This window comes from Lissotriton helveticus, chromosome 2_1 (genome assembly GCF_964261635.1).
Source record: "Lissotriton helveticus chromosome 2_1, aLisHel1.1, whole genome shotgun sequence".
In the NCBI taxonomy this organism is placed as follows: Eukaryota; Metazoa; Chordata; class Amphibia; order Caudata; family Salamandridae; genus Lissotriton; species Lissotriton helveticus.
In genome coordinates, this window is record NC_136059.1 from 566,668,985 (window position 1) to 566,686,518 (window position 17,534).

General features: G+C 47.2%; 1 protein-coding gene across 2 annotated transcripts in view; it reads left to right on the forward strand.

The window, feature by feature from the left end:
• The window catches only part of CERT1 (ceramide transporter 1), a 911,140-nt gene that overhangs the window by 346,385 nt on the left and 547,221 nt on the right, over nt 1–17,534 (forward strand). For both annotated transcript variants that reach the window (XM_078675236.1, XM_078675235.1), the window contains exon 5: nt 7,696–7,834. In XM_078675236.1, coding sequence (XP_078531362.1) covers nt 7,696–7,834 — 139 coding nt within the window. The remainder of the gene's footprint in view (nt 1–7,695; nt 7,835–17,534) is intronic.

Genomic DNA, 17,534 nt, shown 5'->3' on the forward strand with positions numbered 1-17,534 from the left:
AAAGCTGTTCTTCTGCCGTTGATAGGGTAACACTCGTGAGATTTGTAATAGTACAGTCCTTTAATATTTCTTCTTGTTGTACCATTGCTTCTTTTTCTTTTGTGGCTGCTGCTGAGGCTTTTCGCTTTTTTCGCCTTGCGTGCCGCTTTGCGTTGCATCTCTTGCGTTTTGATTCTTTTTCGTCCTGGGTCGTAAAGTTTGCAGCCGGTCCTCCACTAAAAAATCAATCTCTTCCGCAAGGTTGAGGACTCTACTAGAATTGCCACCTTCTGCCCCATTGGATTCAACAAGCGAAATGCTCGAAGTACTTGACATGCTCGCCAGAGAAATAGAATCTGCATCAGAGTTCTCACATTGTACATCCACTTGGTTGGAACTTCCTGCCCCATCATTCCTGACCGTTTGCTTAGACAGCTTGGACTGTCTCGCTTTGTCGAATTTGCGGGAAAATGTATATATTTGGCCAGTTGTATAGTCATTTAAATCCCTCGCAAATTTGTGGATTTTTCTCACTTTGATGCGCTCCTCGTGTTTGCGGAGCCGTTCACTTATTTCTTTGCGTGTCGTTGTTATCAACACTTTAATCTCAGAGTCATTGATGGCATCCAATTGGTCATTTAAGCTTTTTATCTCTTCCAGTAATTTGTCCCGATCTATCACGGCATACTCAATAAGAAGTTTCACCAAATTCATTGAGGCATCTAAGTTCAATTCGCCCCATTTCTTCAACATTGCCGTATTGGGGTCTTCAAAACTCGGCGCCAGCATGATGCGCAACCCGCGTGGTATTCTTCCTGCCTCCACATATTTGGTAAGCGACTTATGCTCCCACCACTTGGTAATTTCAGATTTGGTCTTTTTTTCAAGGGTCTTTAATAGTTGTTTTGCATTTAGTTGTGCACTATTGGGCTGACTAACCGCTGCGGTGGCATTCGAAGCGTTCTTCCGCACATTATTAAACAGCGCCTCTGCCGCGTCTTCACGCTCAATCTCCAAACTTGCTGACATGGTGAAAACGCGAGGATAATATAATATGGTACACCGCTGGCAAACGCCAATGTCGGTCTTCTGACTGCCTTATGTCTTGAACTCGCTACCTGGTAATCCCGGAATAACACCACCTTTCTGACTGGACGACACCCGCCGGTAGCTCACCTATCCGGTCAACCGCTGGCGCGTCTTCCTCCAGTGCTCGTCGTGGTTGCTTCTTTCGGTCCAGGGGATCTCGCCAAATTCCCTCCTCGGAATGCAAACAAAGAAAGCTGTAAAAGCGAGGCCACTTTCAAGCGAGTGGGTACCGTAAACGGGGACAGCTCGCCACCGTAACATATAAAAACCAAGTCCTCAGCACTGCAAACATTCAGCAACAGAAGACACGGACCCCAGGCTGCAGTCAGGTAGATTTTATTTTCCTCTCAGGCGACGCGTTTCGAGCAACTCGTGCTCTTGATCACACACCAGACACCTGGTCAGCATTTTTTTAAATACATTTTCTCTTTGCAGTGCTCCACCTCCAAAGTGAGTCACATGGTGCATGAACATAAATAAAATACTTCACGACACCCGCCTTCCTTACCATTGATAAACAGGAGAAAAAGGAAAAAAGGAAATATATAACTGCATAAATGCAATAAGCCAAAATGTTCTCATAAGACACTCATTGTCCAATCCATCATATAAGGGTTAAAATATCAACTCCTACAGACCCAATCAGAACAACAACCCCACAATATAAACGAACTCTCTGTACAAATACAAAAATATATATATATATATATATATATATAAAAATATATATATATGTGATTCCTATATATACACAATTACATAACATATACAATATCTACAAGTATGTACAATAGAAAAGTTGTTGACTGTTGGTCTTTATCTATTGGATATAAGAGAACAAAAACTATTTATCATAAATTGGCTTTTTTCACATTTCCCCTATAGTCCATACTCAAACCCCAAGTGATAATACATATATTAGTGATTGAGACACTTAAAAAAACAACAAAGTACAAAAAAACTTTGTGTTTGGTAATTGACAAAAAATGTGACTTTTTACTTTTTTTTAAATATGTACATGGTCGTTTGAAGAGAATTTAACCGTATTTTCAGCTTGTTATCAGTTCATTATCTCGCATATGTACATCTTCACAGATGACTCACAATCATGGATGGAGCACTGACAGCGCAGCGTTCTAAATGCACGTGAGCCCGCTTTTACATACCTACTACCTACTCAAGGTAAAGAACAATAAAAAAGATTGTGCCAAAATCAGAACCCCACAGTTGATCTTACTCAAAGGCAAAAAGAAAGATCGCATGACAAGACTACGTGCCCCATAATTCACCATGGACGATGTAAACAGGACACGCCCTTGAGGGAGGCACTGTTTTAATAAAAGTCATGATTGTGATTGCGAGTCATCTGTGAAGTTTGTGGCAGCCCATGAAGAAGAGGCCTGGAGCCTCGAAACGCGTCGGCGAGAAAAAAATTAATTTGTGAGGATGTAAATGCGGACAGCAACACAAAGCCGGAGGGCAGGATGCTGCCGTGTGCCCTTTCACTGCTTCAGGGCGTTTGTTGGAAAAAAAATATATATATATATATATATATATATATATATATATATATATATATATATATATATATATATATACACACACACATATATATTCACACCAGTTATAGTTAGGTGGAAATTTTACTCGCATAAAACCATTGAAATTCCCACGTTCTAGTTAGTTGGACTCACTATAACTTGCGCGTGCAATGCACTGCTGATGACGTCACATATTACATCACTCATGACATGGTCAGTGACATCACTCATGACATCACTGATGACATCAGGGAAACTTTCAGGGAAGGAGCGGAGCACAGCGAGGCAAAGTTAAGGAAAATTACAGGCAGATACCTCCTATGGAAAACGATCCTAACTATAACTACCTACTGGCGACAGCCAGTAGGATATATAGATATATAGATATATAGATATATATATATATATATATATATATATATATATATATATATATATATATATATATATATATATATATATATATATATATATATATATATATAATATTTATTAGGAGGCCAGAGGAAGCTTCAAGGAAACAGCACGTTTATTTTGGTGGCGGCAGATGCATTTTGGCAATAGGCCTTCTTCAGTGCCCATCACTGTTACGAGTCCTTTCCTTTTTCTTACTCCATCCTGTGCAAAATGCGCGTCTGCACTACGACTCCTCCCCCTAATATAGTGGACACACCTGGGCAGTTCATTGTCAGTCCTGAGAACTACCCATCCCAGAATGCACTGTTTGGTCAAAACTGGGCCGGTGGCGTGGGCGAGCAGACAGAAGACAGTAGGTCCGTGCAGGCAAACAGGTGAGTTGAAACGGCACCCCTACAGCTCCCAAAAGTCCACGAGTGCTCCCCTGGGCTCCCTCGTACCACCACAGCCATTCTTCTCAGGTAAATGTTCGGGTTGGGGCTGCCAAATGCGAGGCGTCACGCCCAATTGAGATAAAGTACCTCCATCTTCCCAACTTCAACCGAGGGTCCTGGCGGTCTCCGGTCCTATTGATAGCTCAATTATCAACAACGCTGCAACAGCGGAATGCCAGATGGGGACCGGGACACTTGCGTGGCAGGGCCTTCTTTACTGCGTCTCTGGCAGGCGCAGATTACATGGCGGAAAATTTCTTCGAGGATATATACACACACATATATACATCAGATGGAAAAGAGGTATTCACAGTAGGTTTAAACATAAACATGAATATATTCCCATTTTGCAAGTTTTGTTGACCAGTTAGCCCTCTGTGATGTTGACGTTTTGACCCTAATGGAATTAATCCATTGGGTGTTTTCAGGACAGTGCCGACTGACTGATAGCCTTTAGATGGAAGCAACTGGCAAAGCTGATAGAAATGAGTCTTAAATTTAATCCCTGTGTTGGTCGTCACCAAAGGCTCTGTTAAAAAGAATGGGGTCGAATGGCATAAACAATTCATGCCCTTAAAACCGGCAGACTCAGTGGACTCCCAACATCCCACCTACAAGGCACATCCTCCGCAGTGACCATCTTCACATTGTCCAGAAAAGAGATAACCGTGATCTTTCAAAAAGGGGCAATAATGCCTTCACGCCATCAGGGAAAAGGTGTCTACCTTCTTTACTTTCTCATTCACTAAAAGCATGTCTCCTTCAGACCAGTCCTGGCCCACAGGAACGTTAAAGAAAACATCCTGTTAGAAGCTTGACATTTGACAACCCTGCACAATGTCATCTTTCTTCTCCACAAAGTGATTAAATGATAACACTCAACCTCAATGGCACCTACTTTACACTCTCACCATCTCTGGTATTTTTGCTTTGTGGCAAGTGGGCATGACTACCAGTTCAGAGTACTTTCTTTTGGGGTCACCACAGCTTCATGGGTGTTCATGAAATGTTTAACAGTGGGTGCTGCCCACCTTCTAGGGGAAGGAAGGGCTCTTGCATTGTCCCTTACCTTGACAATTAACTGATCAGTAATGTCGACAGCCAACAGTACCTAGCCCATACTCAAGCAGCAATTTCCCTGCTCTACAGCTTGGTACTTACCAACACAGTTTCAGGCCGAGCTAGTCCCAACCAACAGAAGGTATTGGCATTCAGTCAAGTCTTCAGCTCTCGGTCCGAACTATGACGCACGTTCTAGGCATGATAACCCTGTGCATTCCTATAGTCCCTCGCACCAGACTCCACATGGGCTCCCTACAAGAGTGCCTTGTGAAGCATTGGTCACAAACAGAGTGTCACTGGGAAGAGGTAGTGTTGCTAAAGGCCAGCACTCTCCACATTAGTGAAACCACAATAACTTGTGCAGGCCAGACTTTCTCATACCTGATTTCACTGGTAAATGTTACCTTCACAGGTGAATGTTACCTCCACAGACACCTCCCTCACAGGCTGGGGCTCACACCGCAATGCCATTACCACACATGGGGTTCGGGCCCTTCAACACATGGCACCACACATTAGTTACCTAGAACTGCTGCCCATTTGCCTAGCTCTCGAAGCCTTTAAATCTTTCGAGGGAAGGTAGTCCTCATCCAGATTCGCAATACAACAGTCATGGTATACCTGCAGAAACAGGGTGGCACACATTCATCCCAGTTCTCAGCACTAGCACATAATATCATTTTTTTGTTTACATTTCTTTAAGTTTTTACAACTAGGTACAGTAGTGCATTCCCATGTTGCTGCATGGTACATATGTCTACATTCAAAACAGTTGAGCCTCTGATGCAGATCGTGTAGTTCCAAACAGCCTCTCATGAGTGAGTAATTGAGAAGCAACCATATTTCCCCCTTAAATCATCATATCAGACCACTGTGATGTGCTGCCAGGTTAAGAAAAATTGACCTCATGTCCATGTGGAAGTGTACTACGTGTGAGCAGGTAATAAGTCTAGCACAGCGCCTCCCGTTACAAGTGCTTGGTTACTACTGTCCCCTCGTGGCGTTATTTCCTCCCCAGTGTGCACTCTTAACACCTCAAACCTCCATTATCAGTTATGTGAAGCTTCAGCCTGCATCCTCTATCAAGTACGTCAGCAGGGGGGTCCCAGAAGTCTCGTGGTTGGGAAGTTAATGGCAGAATCTCGGCATAAGTAGTCTATTATTCCCGGCGTCATGTTAAATCGTTCAGCCAATCTTTGAATTTGGGTGCCCGTCCTCTGCTTCATCGGCATGCTACCCTGCGTTTTGGCAGGAGCAGTCCCAGTGAGAGAAATTTCCTGTGTGTGTGACTTGTAGTTCTTCAGTGTGGCCTAGGAATTTCATGACTGGAGTAAGAGAAATGGGGGTGCTCACCATTCAGGACAATGCTGCCGCCACTTCCATCCAATACATGTGTATCGTTCCACATTGCCACCCTAGGTGTAGAAGCACGCTCCCTCCTCTCCGCATCTGTCACATCAGCCATTGGGTCGTAATTTGTATCTGTAAAGTCTTGCTGGTGTGTAGTATACCCGATATAGAATTTAAAGTGTATAATACGCAGCCGGCTACTGGCAGGTATCATTCCTGTCTGTTTGCAGCAATAGAGCCATTGCCCATCAGTGGGTGGTGTCTAGCTCCAAGTCCTAGGCTGTCTGCGAGCCTGTCTGTGGGTCTGGTCTCTCTGTGAGGGCAGCACAGTAGAGCCTGGAAACAGTGTGTGCCGGTCCCGGCGCCTGCAGTAAGCCGTGCAGTCTATCTAGTGGGGAGGGAGGAGGTGTGGGGCTCCTGGGGCAGGTGGGCATTGCAGTTCTGACATCATGGCTTATTCTATAAAAAGATTTCCAGAGGTGTGGTGGTTCCTTCATTAATCATTGTATCCCGATCTTTTAATAATCCCTCCTGATAAAGATCCCCCAGGTGTCAACTCTCCTCTTCCGCAGCGTGTTGAGGCAAGAGGCCTTACGGGGAGCTGGTACCCCTTTCTGTTCAAAGGGACGAATTACCCTGACACTGCTAAACGTAAAGATTTAAGGCCATGTGTGTTGGGGTACCTGCCATCCTTGTGCGCCATAATGAGGCCAGGCAGCTCAGATACTCCTCTTCCAGTTGGAGATGATACTCAGACAAGACCCGCTGTGCCACATTGAGTGAATCCGACCACCCTGACTTTAGCGACCGCTTCATGTGGGCAGAAAGCGAGCTTCACCAACAGGAACCGCCCATTTCTGTCCAGTTGTGGCAAGCAAGACGCGGGTGTTAGGGTTACGTGGGCAGAGGGGGGGGGGGGTTGAAGCGGGACGGTAATTAAAATATAAAACGTACCTTCCTACAGGATACATGCGCCGCCGCCTCTGCTTCTCCTGGCCGGGTCTGCGTAACGTTTTGACAGCCTCCCTTCCCTAAGCCAGTCACAATGCTGGAATGGCAGCGTTGTGATTGGTGCAGACGACAGCGCCCCCTCCGGGCGCCTGCAGGAAGGCCATTTTCTCAATGTAGGCTGCAGCCTACATAGAGAAAATGTAGAGTGCACATGACCAAACAGTCAGGGCCCACAACAGTGAACAAGCTACAACCCCCTCCCCCGACCCCCCCCCCCCACACACACACACACACACACACCACTCCTCCCCCATGCCACCGAGTGGGACCGCCTGTCCGCCCGCCCCAACAGGGCACTTATGCTTTGTCGCAGTGCGAGGTGCAGAAACATAAAATGGTAGTTTTACCTTTCTATGTTTCTGCTTCTCGCACAGCGAAAAAGCAGTGGGGTGATGCCCCGATGGACGAGCTGCCACTGCACTCAATACACTCTCACCTTCTGTGCAAAAAACAATCTAAAGTGGAGTTGGTGCCTATATGCTCATTGTGCGCCAAAGGAGGAGTCGCAGCACATCTCATGACTTGATAGACTTGTGCATAGAAAAAACAACTTCTAAACATCTGAGCCTAGATGGCGGGAGTATGCAGAGCATGTGAATTAACAGTACTACATGTTACAAACAGTTATTTACTATTTCCTTACCTTCTTCTGAATGTATTTTTTCATTTATACTTGGACTCTACTCTACTGTGATGTAATTGGAAAATATAAACATTTGCACAAATTAATGTTCTATGTCTGACTATTGTATATTTACCTTGTACCTAATGTTTCAATAAATAATTATAGATTTATTGTCTTATCTGTGCAGAAAGGACATAGTTTGCGAGAAAAATTGGCAGAAATGGAAACATTTAGAGACATCCTGTGTAGACAGGTGGACACTTTACAGAAGTACTTTGATGCCTGTGCTGATGCTGTGTCTAAGGATGAACTGGAGAGGGATAAAGGTAAATCTAATTTGTTATAATTGATGACTATTTGGGCTCCGGTAATAGAAAGGACATTCTCTAAAAACTATAGATTACCAGTACCTATTTTGAAGACAAATATGTGCTAGTAGCCTTTATTCAATAATAGTATAGAGCAACCTATGGCAGTTCTTGATGCCATTCTCCCCCTACTACTGAGGCAGCCTATGTAGCATATAAATTGTCCTTTATTTAAAAAGGTCTAGCATATGAATGCAATCTGTTTTCACACCTCATCCAGATTAATGCAGCTCCATTCTTCATGCACATTAGTCACATAGGTCCCTCTGCTTCGAAGGCTGTCATGCACAGCTCTGTAATGGCACTTGGCACTACCATTGTGTATAGGGCATTGATAAATGTGCAACATGCCCAAGTCTTAACCAGGAGATACTACTTAATATCTTTTTTTATTTGAAATATATTTTATTGTTTGTCACACACTTGTGTGCACAGTTATACCACATAATTTGCTCGTAACAATCTTACAACAACCTGGCAGGTCATTTGTGAAGCTTGTCTTCGCTCAAAAGTCCGCGGAGCCCTAACCGGGCATGGCAGCCTTGTTGTATTGGATCAGTTTGTGGATGAGCTTACTTGGCATAAATAACTAACTTAGGTAAGTAAAATGGTTTGCTGCCAAGGTCTATTTTGCTGGAATACAATAATAAAAGAAACTGGAGACATCAAAGGGAGGGCAGAAGGGGAGGGGTGGGGGGGAGGAAGAGTTCCCATAGGGTCCTCGTTTGGGGTTATGTTGTAGCCTTGGTTTGTCATGTGCTCTTGCAGTGGTGGCGGCAGGAGTAGGAGGAGAACGATGCAAGGATGGTATGTCTTTGGCATGGTCTGCTTCATTCTGGGAGCTCTGCCCCTAGCGGTAGCAAAGCGTCTTCAAATAGTTGAAGGGCCCGTAGGCGAGGATGGAAGGAGCGCCAGTGCTCCAGTTTAGACAGGTATTGTACTAGGGGTTGCCACATCTGTGTTAATTAAGCATCTGAGTACACGATGCAGCTGGTTGAGTTCCATCGCCATGGTGTGCTAGAGGCGGGTGAGCCACACCGGAGTCAGCAGAGTCAGGGCTTTCTTCCAATGCAGGGCAATAACCTGCTTAGCTGACCCTAGCATATGAAGGATCAAACACCAATCAAAATGGGTCATGGCTTTGAGAGTTTGGGGTCAGAGCCCGGGGATTGTTATCTTCAGCATGCTCTGGATAGCGAACCCCACAACGTCTTGATGTGGCTCAGCACCTCTTTCCAGAACAGTTGGCATTGGACAGGACCTCCAAATATGCATAAGTTAAACTGTGTCAGCATTACAGCGCCGACACAGGGATGTAGAGTTGGGGAACATTTTATGAAGGCTGAAGGCGTGTAATACCAGCGGGTCATAACTCTATATGCCGTCTCGTGTTGCGCAATGCTTTTATATATTCTGGGGATTTCGCACCACAGCTGTACCCGTTGTTCTGGAGGGGCATCATCGGCAATATCTGTATGCCATTTCTGCTGGTAGGAATGAAGGGGCAGAGGGTTGGAGTGCTGCAGAACCTGGTAAGTACGTGAAATCAGGCCTCGCGAGCCATCAAAAGAGTGTACAAGCATCTCAAATGAGGTGAACTGACGTGTGGCTCCTTGCGTGTTGAGGGTTGTATGAAGCAAGTATCTAATTTGATAGTATTGCAAGTGTCAATGATGGGATAAGACACGCACCGCTAATGTAAACCGCAGGTTGAAAAGTTAAGAGGTTGTTGCGTGCAGGCTAGGGCTTCGCTGTCTGGACAAATCAGCGTTGAAGTAAAGGTATAGGTCCTTGTGGACCTTCGGTAGCATATATAGCGAAGGAGTTTTTGGATGTTCCTGGGTCAAGTACCGTTTGGTTTTCTCCTTGATAACATGGTCTTCCAGAGCTTTTTGAAGAATGATTTCAAGTATTTGTTTGAATTCTTCAGTTGGGTTCATATCCAATGGTGCATAGGTGGTAAGATCCGTTACGTGTAGGTGTACTTGTTGATACATGGAAGTATTCTGTTTAGTTTGACTTATGAATAGGAGATATCTCCCTGAAAACAGTCCGTTTTTCATTTTTTCACAGAGAATTCCCCTGATGAAGGGCTGGATGAGCCCAAAATGCATAGGGATGTAGAAAGAAACATTGTGGATGTATTCATTTACGTTTGAAGAGAACTCTCACTGTACATATGAACGTTACGATATTGCAATGAAAAAGTGACAATTACCATTACAAATTTATTTGGAATGAACTTTGTGTTTGCTTGAACTTATTTATACTTACGGGTACTCATAAAGCGGTGCACTGGGGGACAACTCCCATTGGGAATTGCTTCATAGAGTATTGCAAGTATGCCATGGCTGGAAGATGAGTCTTGTTTACAATTATCAAAGGGCTTGAATGGGATTACCTCTATAGAGTAATGAGGACTTTTGGATTAGGAGAGGGATATATAGGGTGGACGAAGGTGCTGTACACGTCAGCGAAAGCCAGAGTGAGGGTCGGACCCTTGGTGTCGGACCGCTACGAAGTGGAACGGGGAACCAGACAGGGATGTGCACTTTCTCCCCTACTATTTGCACTCGCGGTGGAACCCCTTGCAGCAATGGCTAGGCGGGGCGAACACTGCAATGGATTGGTTTCCAGAGGGACCCGCCACTTCAACTCCTTGTACGCAGACGACCTACTCCTCTTCCTAGAGAATGCCGAGGAAGCTGTAGAAGGTGCCGAGAGACTGTTAGCACGCTTTGGTGACATCTCTGGATTACGGGTGAACTGGACAAAAACCTGTCTCTTCCCCCTGCGGAGAGATGAGGCGCGTCCCCCAACCCACTCGATGATGAGGTGGGAGCCCAACTGCCTGAGCTACCTAGGGGTGCACATATACCACAAGCCTGCTGACCTGCTAGACGGCAACATCGGACGCTGCATCCGTGCCTTGCAGAGCAGTATGTCCTTCTGGGCGACCCTGCCTCTGTCCATGACGGGCCGAGTGTCGCTACTAAAAATGATAGCCCTGCCAAGACTGTTATACTTTTTCCGGACCCTCCCGGTATGGATACCCGGAGCAGTCTTCAAACGGCTGAAGTCGTTAGTTGTGTCCTTCTTGTGGGGGACGGGCAGGCGTAGAATTGCATTGACGACGCTGACCCGCCCGAAAGACGAGGGGGCCTGGCGGTCCCAGACTTTGAATTGTACTACTTGGCGGCCCAACTACAATACTTCACACAAGAGGTAGCGAGAGCCTACCGAGGTCCGGAGCTGGAGAGGGAGAATGGTACTCCTCGCCATGTCCTAGCATATATAACCTTGCAACAAAAACTGGTGTTCAGAGGACTATCCCAAGAAGAACGGACGCTTCGATTGTGCTGGAACCGATCGCAGAAGCGAGCTGGGCCCACGCACCCATACGCGCCCGAAATCCCAGTGGGCATGGTGACGGCGCTACCGCATGGTGGAGACTGGTCGGGGCTACAGGTGTGGGAAGAGGCAGGGTTGCAGATGATAGGGGACCTCTATGATGATGGAGTGCTAGTACCGTACCAGACCCTTCAGGAACGCTACGACCTCCCAAGGGGCGACTACTTAACACACGCGGCAGTGGTGAGAACCATACAAGCACACTGGGGGGAGGGACTGATCGAACCGAAGACAACTCTAGCGTGCCAATATACGATGATGGCTGCGGGGACGTTCAAAGCAGTCACGTGCCTCTACTCCAGAATGTTATCGGAAAACATACAGCCCCTCACAGCGCTTAAAACTAAATGGGAAGCGGACCTGCAGAAGGAAATCCCTGACACAACGTGGTCCCAACTGGTGCAAAGAGCTAGGAAGAGCACCAGAAATGCGCGCTTCCAACTCATTCACCTGTATATCCTCCACAGAGCCTACTTAACCCCGAGCAAAATAGCAACGTATTTTGGAGTGGCAGACGCAGCATGCCCCAGATGCAACCTAATAGAGGCAGATCTAATCCATATGCTAAGGGGTTGCCCCCACCTACAGGAATATTGGAGGGAGATAGGAGACACGCTGAATACAGTGGTGGACAGGGAGCTGCAATACGACAGTGCGGTCACAATTCTACACTGGTTCCCACACACACGTAAAAACAAGCTTACAAGCAAATTCATAGACATGGGCCTACTTATAGCCAAAAGGGAGCTGACCAAAGGGTGGAAATCGAAATCCGGGCCGACACACAGGAGGTGGCTGAACGAATTCTTGAAGTGGGCAACGGCGGAGAGCACGATTAGATACCAACTAGCTCGCCGAAGGTCGGATGAGAAAGCGCAGGATGCTGCGATGGTGTGAGAAATGTTTGTTCAGGCTCTGAGGGACAGCACAGTGGAGGAACTAGCGGGGGAGGAGAATGAGGACCCGTTAGCCCCATTGGCACCTACAGTAGACCCAGCACTAGCACCAGACACACACACACACAGGGAAGTACACAAGACTTCTTAGTCACACACCACGGCAACATGTTCTAGCACCAGGCATAGGCGTAGACACATGGGGAGGTGGGGGAGGAGGGGGGCAGAATACCAGCAGGGATACTGACATATCTCGACGGCCGCTGGAAGGGGCTGGGGGGGGAAAGAAAAAGATATAAAGCAGAGGGTGCAATAACTAATCACTGACCACACGAGCCAGCACACTTGGGAGAGTAACAGGACCATGAGTACCGACGCCCAGCCCCCGGGATGTGGGCTCAATGGCTGTGTACGAAAACTACGGCTGGGGACGAGGATGTAAAGACTCTGAGCAACATGATTATAAGTGAAATGATACTTGAAGTATTTAACTCTGCAATAAAAATTGTTTTACAAAAAAAAAAAAATCAAAGGGCTTGAAGACTTCTCCCTCAAAGAGATCGCTAATCATACAAAATTTTCAGTCTGCCCAGGCCAGGAAAGGGCTGGGCTGGGCTGGGGTGCCAGGATTGCGGGCAAGAGGTATATTGGGTGAAGGGAAGGAAGTAAGACCCCGACTAATCGTTAGTCTGTCCCATATTTCCAAGATCGTTCTTGTGGGGGTGGCGATGTAGGCCCTGCGTGGCTTTGCTGTCTTTGGCAGCCAGGCCAAGTCCCACAGGGGATGGCATGCCACCGCCCTGTCCATATGAAACCAATGTTTCTCACTTTTGCCGACTACCCACTCCGAGATATAGCACAGGTGTGCCGCCCAATAGTAAACAAGGTAATCAGGACAGGCAAACCCCACTCGTTCTTTCTGCAGTATTAGGATTTTATTGGAGATTCTTCGTCTCCCTTTACCCCAAGGCATTTACTTCTTTCTGGAGGCTTACGATATCCCCTTGGGGAATGGGCGTCGGGAGTGTTTGGAAGAGATAAAGTACCTTGGACAAGATAGACATTTTAACCGCATTGTGGTGGCCCAGCCATGATATGGGAAGAGATTTCCATTTCCTAAGGTCTTCCCGGACGGATCGCCTACAATCCGGCCTCTTTGCCTGAAACCACGATTCCAGGGTGGCCGTGACATTGAGGCTCAGATACCAAATTGAATGGGGAGCCCAATGAAATGGAGTGCGAGCGCTTAGTTCAGAACCTCTTGAGTGTTAGAGTTGGATTCAATGCTTGCAATTTATTTACATTCATTTTAAGTCCGGAGATGCATTCAAATTGAGAAAGCAATGTGAGAAGCACCGGGAGAGAGCTCTCTGGGTGAGTTGTAGTGAGCAGGAGGTAGTCTGCGAAAAGCGTGACCTTGTGTTTATCACCTCCAAATGGTATGGCCTTGATTGCAGCTGACTGGCGGATGTTTATAGCTAGGAGTTCTACTGCCAAATCAAAGAGCAGAGGAGATGGGCGGCATCCCTGGCGAGTAGGCCCGAGGATCTGGACAGGAGGGGCCAGTAGCCCATTGACTCTAATTTGTGCAGACGGGGCAAGATAGGATACCATGATAAGAGATACCATGACCGGGCCCAATCCAATCCTCCATAGTAATAATAATAATAATAATAATAATAATAATAAAGTAATTTATAAAGCGCCTGGCGACGCCATCCCGGCGTGTCCCCGCGCTGAAGAAAGCAGGCTCCCAGAGGCAAACAGCCTTCCCACATCCCCCCCTCCAGACCCCTGCTTACAGTTTATATAGATGTGTCTTTAGCATTGCTCTGAATTTTGATTCCGATTCTTCCAGTCTAAGGGATGTGGGAAGATCGTTCCAGTTTTTGGCTGCTATATATCTGAAAGAGCGACCACCTAGTTTTGGTCTTTTCACGCGAGGAATCGTCAACAGCCCCATCCCCTCTGATCTGAGGGCTCTGGTAGGCTGGTACCTGAGTGCTAGGTCCAACAGATAGGGAGGGGCTTTGAGTTGAAGTATCCTGTGGCACCTTAAGAGGGCCTTGAACATCACTCTCTTTTTGACCGGTAACCAGTGTAGCGCATCTAAAGCTGGTTTTGAAGCTGCTCTTCTGGGAAGTCGTAGTACGGTGCGAGCAGCTGTATTTTGGAGGACCTGCAGGCGCTTTAACCCGTGTTCTGTAGCACCCAGGAACAAGACATTCCCGTAATCCATCCGGGAGGTCACCAGCGCCTGTGTCATAGTGCATCTGGCTTCCAACGGGAGTAGATCTAGGGTGCGATTTAATGTTTTCAGGACCCCGAAACATTTTCCCACGAGGCGACGGATGTGGCCTTCGTAGGATAAAGTGTGGTCCATCCAAATGCCCAGGTTTTTGGCTTCTTAGCAGGGGACCGGTGTGGGGCCCAAACATGTCGGCCACCAATCTGGAGACCAGCTCAAGTTGTTACCACCCACCACCATTACCTCTGTTTTAGATCCATTAAGTTTTAGGCAGTGTGTATCCATCCATCCAGCTAATGCTTGCATGCAGGCCTTAAAATTAGATGCTGCCTTTTCTGGTGCTTGGGACAACGAGATCAGCAGTTTGGTGTCGTGAGCATAGGACACCAATTCCATTCCACTTGGAGAAAGGTCCAGTCCAACCTATCAAATGCTTTCTCAGCATCAATGGACCTTTTCCACCAGATGGGCTACCCACCGAATATTCTCTGCCCCCCTGCCGGTGGTGTATGAATCCCACCTGATTTGGGTCTATCAGGCTGGGAAGGTATGATTCCAAGCGATGTGCCAATAGTTTGGTCCATAGCTTGGCATCCATGTTGAGGAAAGAAATAGGGTGGTAGGAGGTGCAGGACTTCTGGTCTTTCCTTGGCTTGGGAATGAGCGCTATCTCTGCCCTGGACATTGTAGGGGTTAAACTAGTACTGTAAGTGAAGGAATTAAATAACTGGAGCGAGGGGCCTGCAGTTGAGAAAGGAACAAGTGATAGAAGGAGGACGTGAGACCATCAGGGCCCGGAGTCGTGCTTGGCGGCAGGCTTTTCAATGCTCTTTGGAGTTCTTCTATGGTAAACGGACCCTCCAGCTGCTGAGCATGGGAAGGGTCAAGCGGTGGCCAGGTACAAAAGGCAAGAAATGGATCGATCTCTTCCTGAACAATTTTGCCTTGGCTGTATAGGGCTGAGAAGAAAGTGTTAAATGCCCGTTGTTTGTCTGTTTCCGAGGTAGCCCATGTGCCCTCTTTGGTCCTGATTCTGGCAATATTGGTGTGGGAGATACGCATACTGAGTCGACGGGCCAGTAGGGAGCCAACCTTATTACCCCCTTTGTAATAGTTTTGCTTCAGGGTAAGGAGGGAGTGTTCAGCCTTGTTTACTTGGATCACTTTTAGTTGGCCGCGGAAGGAGGCCAGTTGTGTTTGACGTTGCTGCAATAACGTTGTGTGATCCTGCCGCTCCAGCGCCTGAAATCTCAGGCTAGGCCATCCTCTACCAGGCGGGATTCCCCTGTTCGGGCGAATGATATGGAGGTGTTGATACGTCAAATGGTTGCTTTAAAGGCATCCCATAGGGTATGGCTGTTTGTATCATGGAGATCATTTGTTTTGAAATACGCTTGAATTGCCTGCCTCATTTCTGCTACATTGACCTGATCCCATATAATGTCCGGGGAGCCTCCAACATGGCACAGAGCAGAGTGGCGCTCCTATGCTATGATCTCCAGATGAGTATGATCTGATATAGAGATGTCTGATATACTCGCCGATTCCAGCGACTGAATGAGTGTCGCCGTGTATCGCCCAGCGTTTACAAGGCCCAAGGTCGTGATAACCTGCTTCAACGCTGCAGACATTGCCCTCATGTCCTGGAAGGAGGTCGCACTATGATCTAGATGTGGGTCCCAGACTAGGTAAAACAAATTCCCCAATGGACCCATCTCCTGGGAGGCAAGCTCTTTGAGTAGGTTCCTAACATATTTGTCTTGGGGGTCATTGAGGGCATAGATGTTGATCAGTGTAAGGGACATGACCTTGAGTAGTAGCTTGAGCTTCATATACCGCCCCTCTTTGTCCTTCCCTATTCGTGTCCCACTAAGTGTAAACCCACTTTCAAAAAGGATAGCTACCCATGCTGTTTTAAATAACGAGGAATCCCAAATTTGAGTCTGGTATTTGGGATGTGCCATGCGCTGTATATCTGCACGTAGGAGAGGAGTCTCCTGGAGGAAGACCATGTCAGGGTCTGGATCCGTAGGTAATGCCATACCTGCTGCCGCTTGTTAGGGGCATTTAGCGTTTTCATGTTAAGCATGAGACATTTATCCTAAGCCAGAGCTATTTATGCGTGAAAAAATGTGCAGCCATATGTAAAGTCCTCCCATCTGCTAGAGGTGAAACACTAATCTTGTCTGGGGGTGCGCGATGCCAGGATGTGGGAAATATAAGAGGAGTGGCAGTTAGAACTGTCCCATGTGTGTCACGCAGTGTAAAATAATGTGTCTACAGTGAAGAAAAGTGGGGCGATAGGAAGGTGTGCTCTCCACCACCTCGGGGTGTTCAAACAGGTGGAAAATCAGCAAGTATTACAAGAATAAGGCCTACCGGGGCATAATAGTCCATCCCAGTCCTGGAGCGTCTGTTCTGTATATACGCGGGAGACTCTGAGGAAGTCACTTCTCCTGGGGACCAGTTGAATGGTGGGGGTGCCACAGTGATCCTGCTTCTAGCCGTTGGCTCCCCACCCGGTGCCCGGCCCAAATCTCCGAATCAAAGTGGGGGTGAAAACTTGCCCCGGGCCCCTCTAGGACGAAACATAGCATGGAGTTGGCCAGGAAGAGGAACGCAGAACGTGTGTGGAAGGCAGCAAGCCTTAAGTGAACCCCTTCCTTGATGACCTGTTGGAGGTCACAAAATAGTTGAGTGAACAATTAGCATGGGGGTTTGAGGCGTGCGGATGCAATGCAGCTAGGTTCCAAGGGCGCCTAAGATACTGGGCTTCCGTGCTTAAGATGCACTGAGGGAGGGTGGATTTTAGGCTGGTGGAGAGTAAGCTGGGGACTGGGCGCCATCCAAAGACTTGAGGTGTTGTATGTCTTGCTTGGCCTGTAGTGACAGTTCACTTGCTTTCTGTGCGCTATTTCGAGGACGAGTAACCGTTTACCATTCCAGCTGCAACGATGACCTAGATTGGGCCAGGCCAGAGTTCAGGCTGCAGGACGGGACTCCGTCTTGAGGTGGAGTAGCTGCTGTGCCTCCCTTAGGGATCTGAGAGCCTTGCACTTGCCCTCCCATGTGAAAATCAAGGCAAATGGATAACCCCACTGAT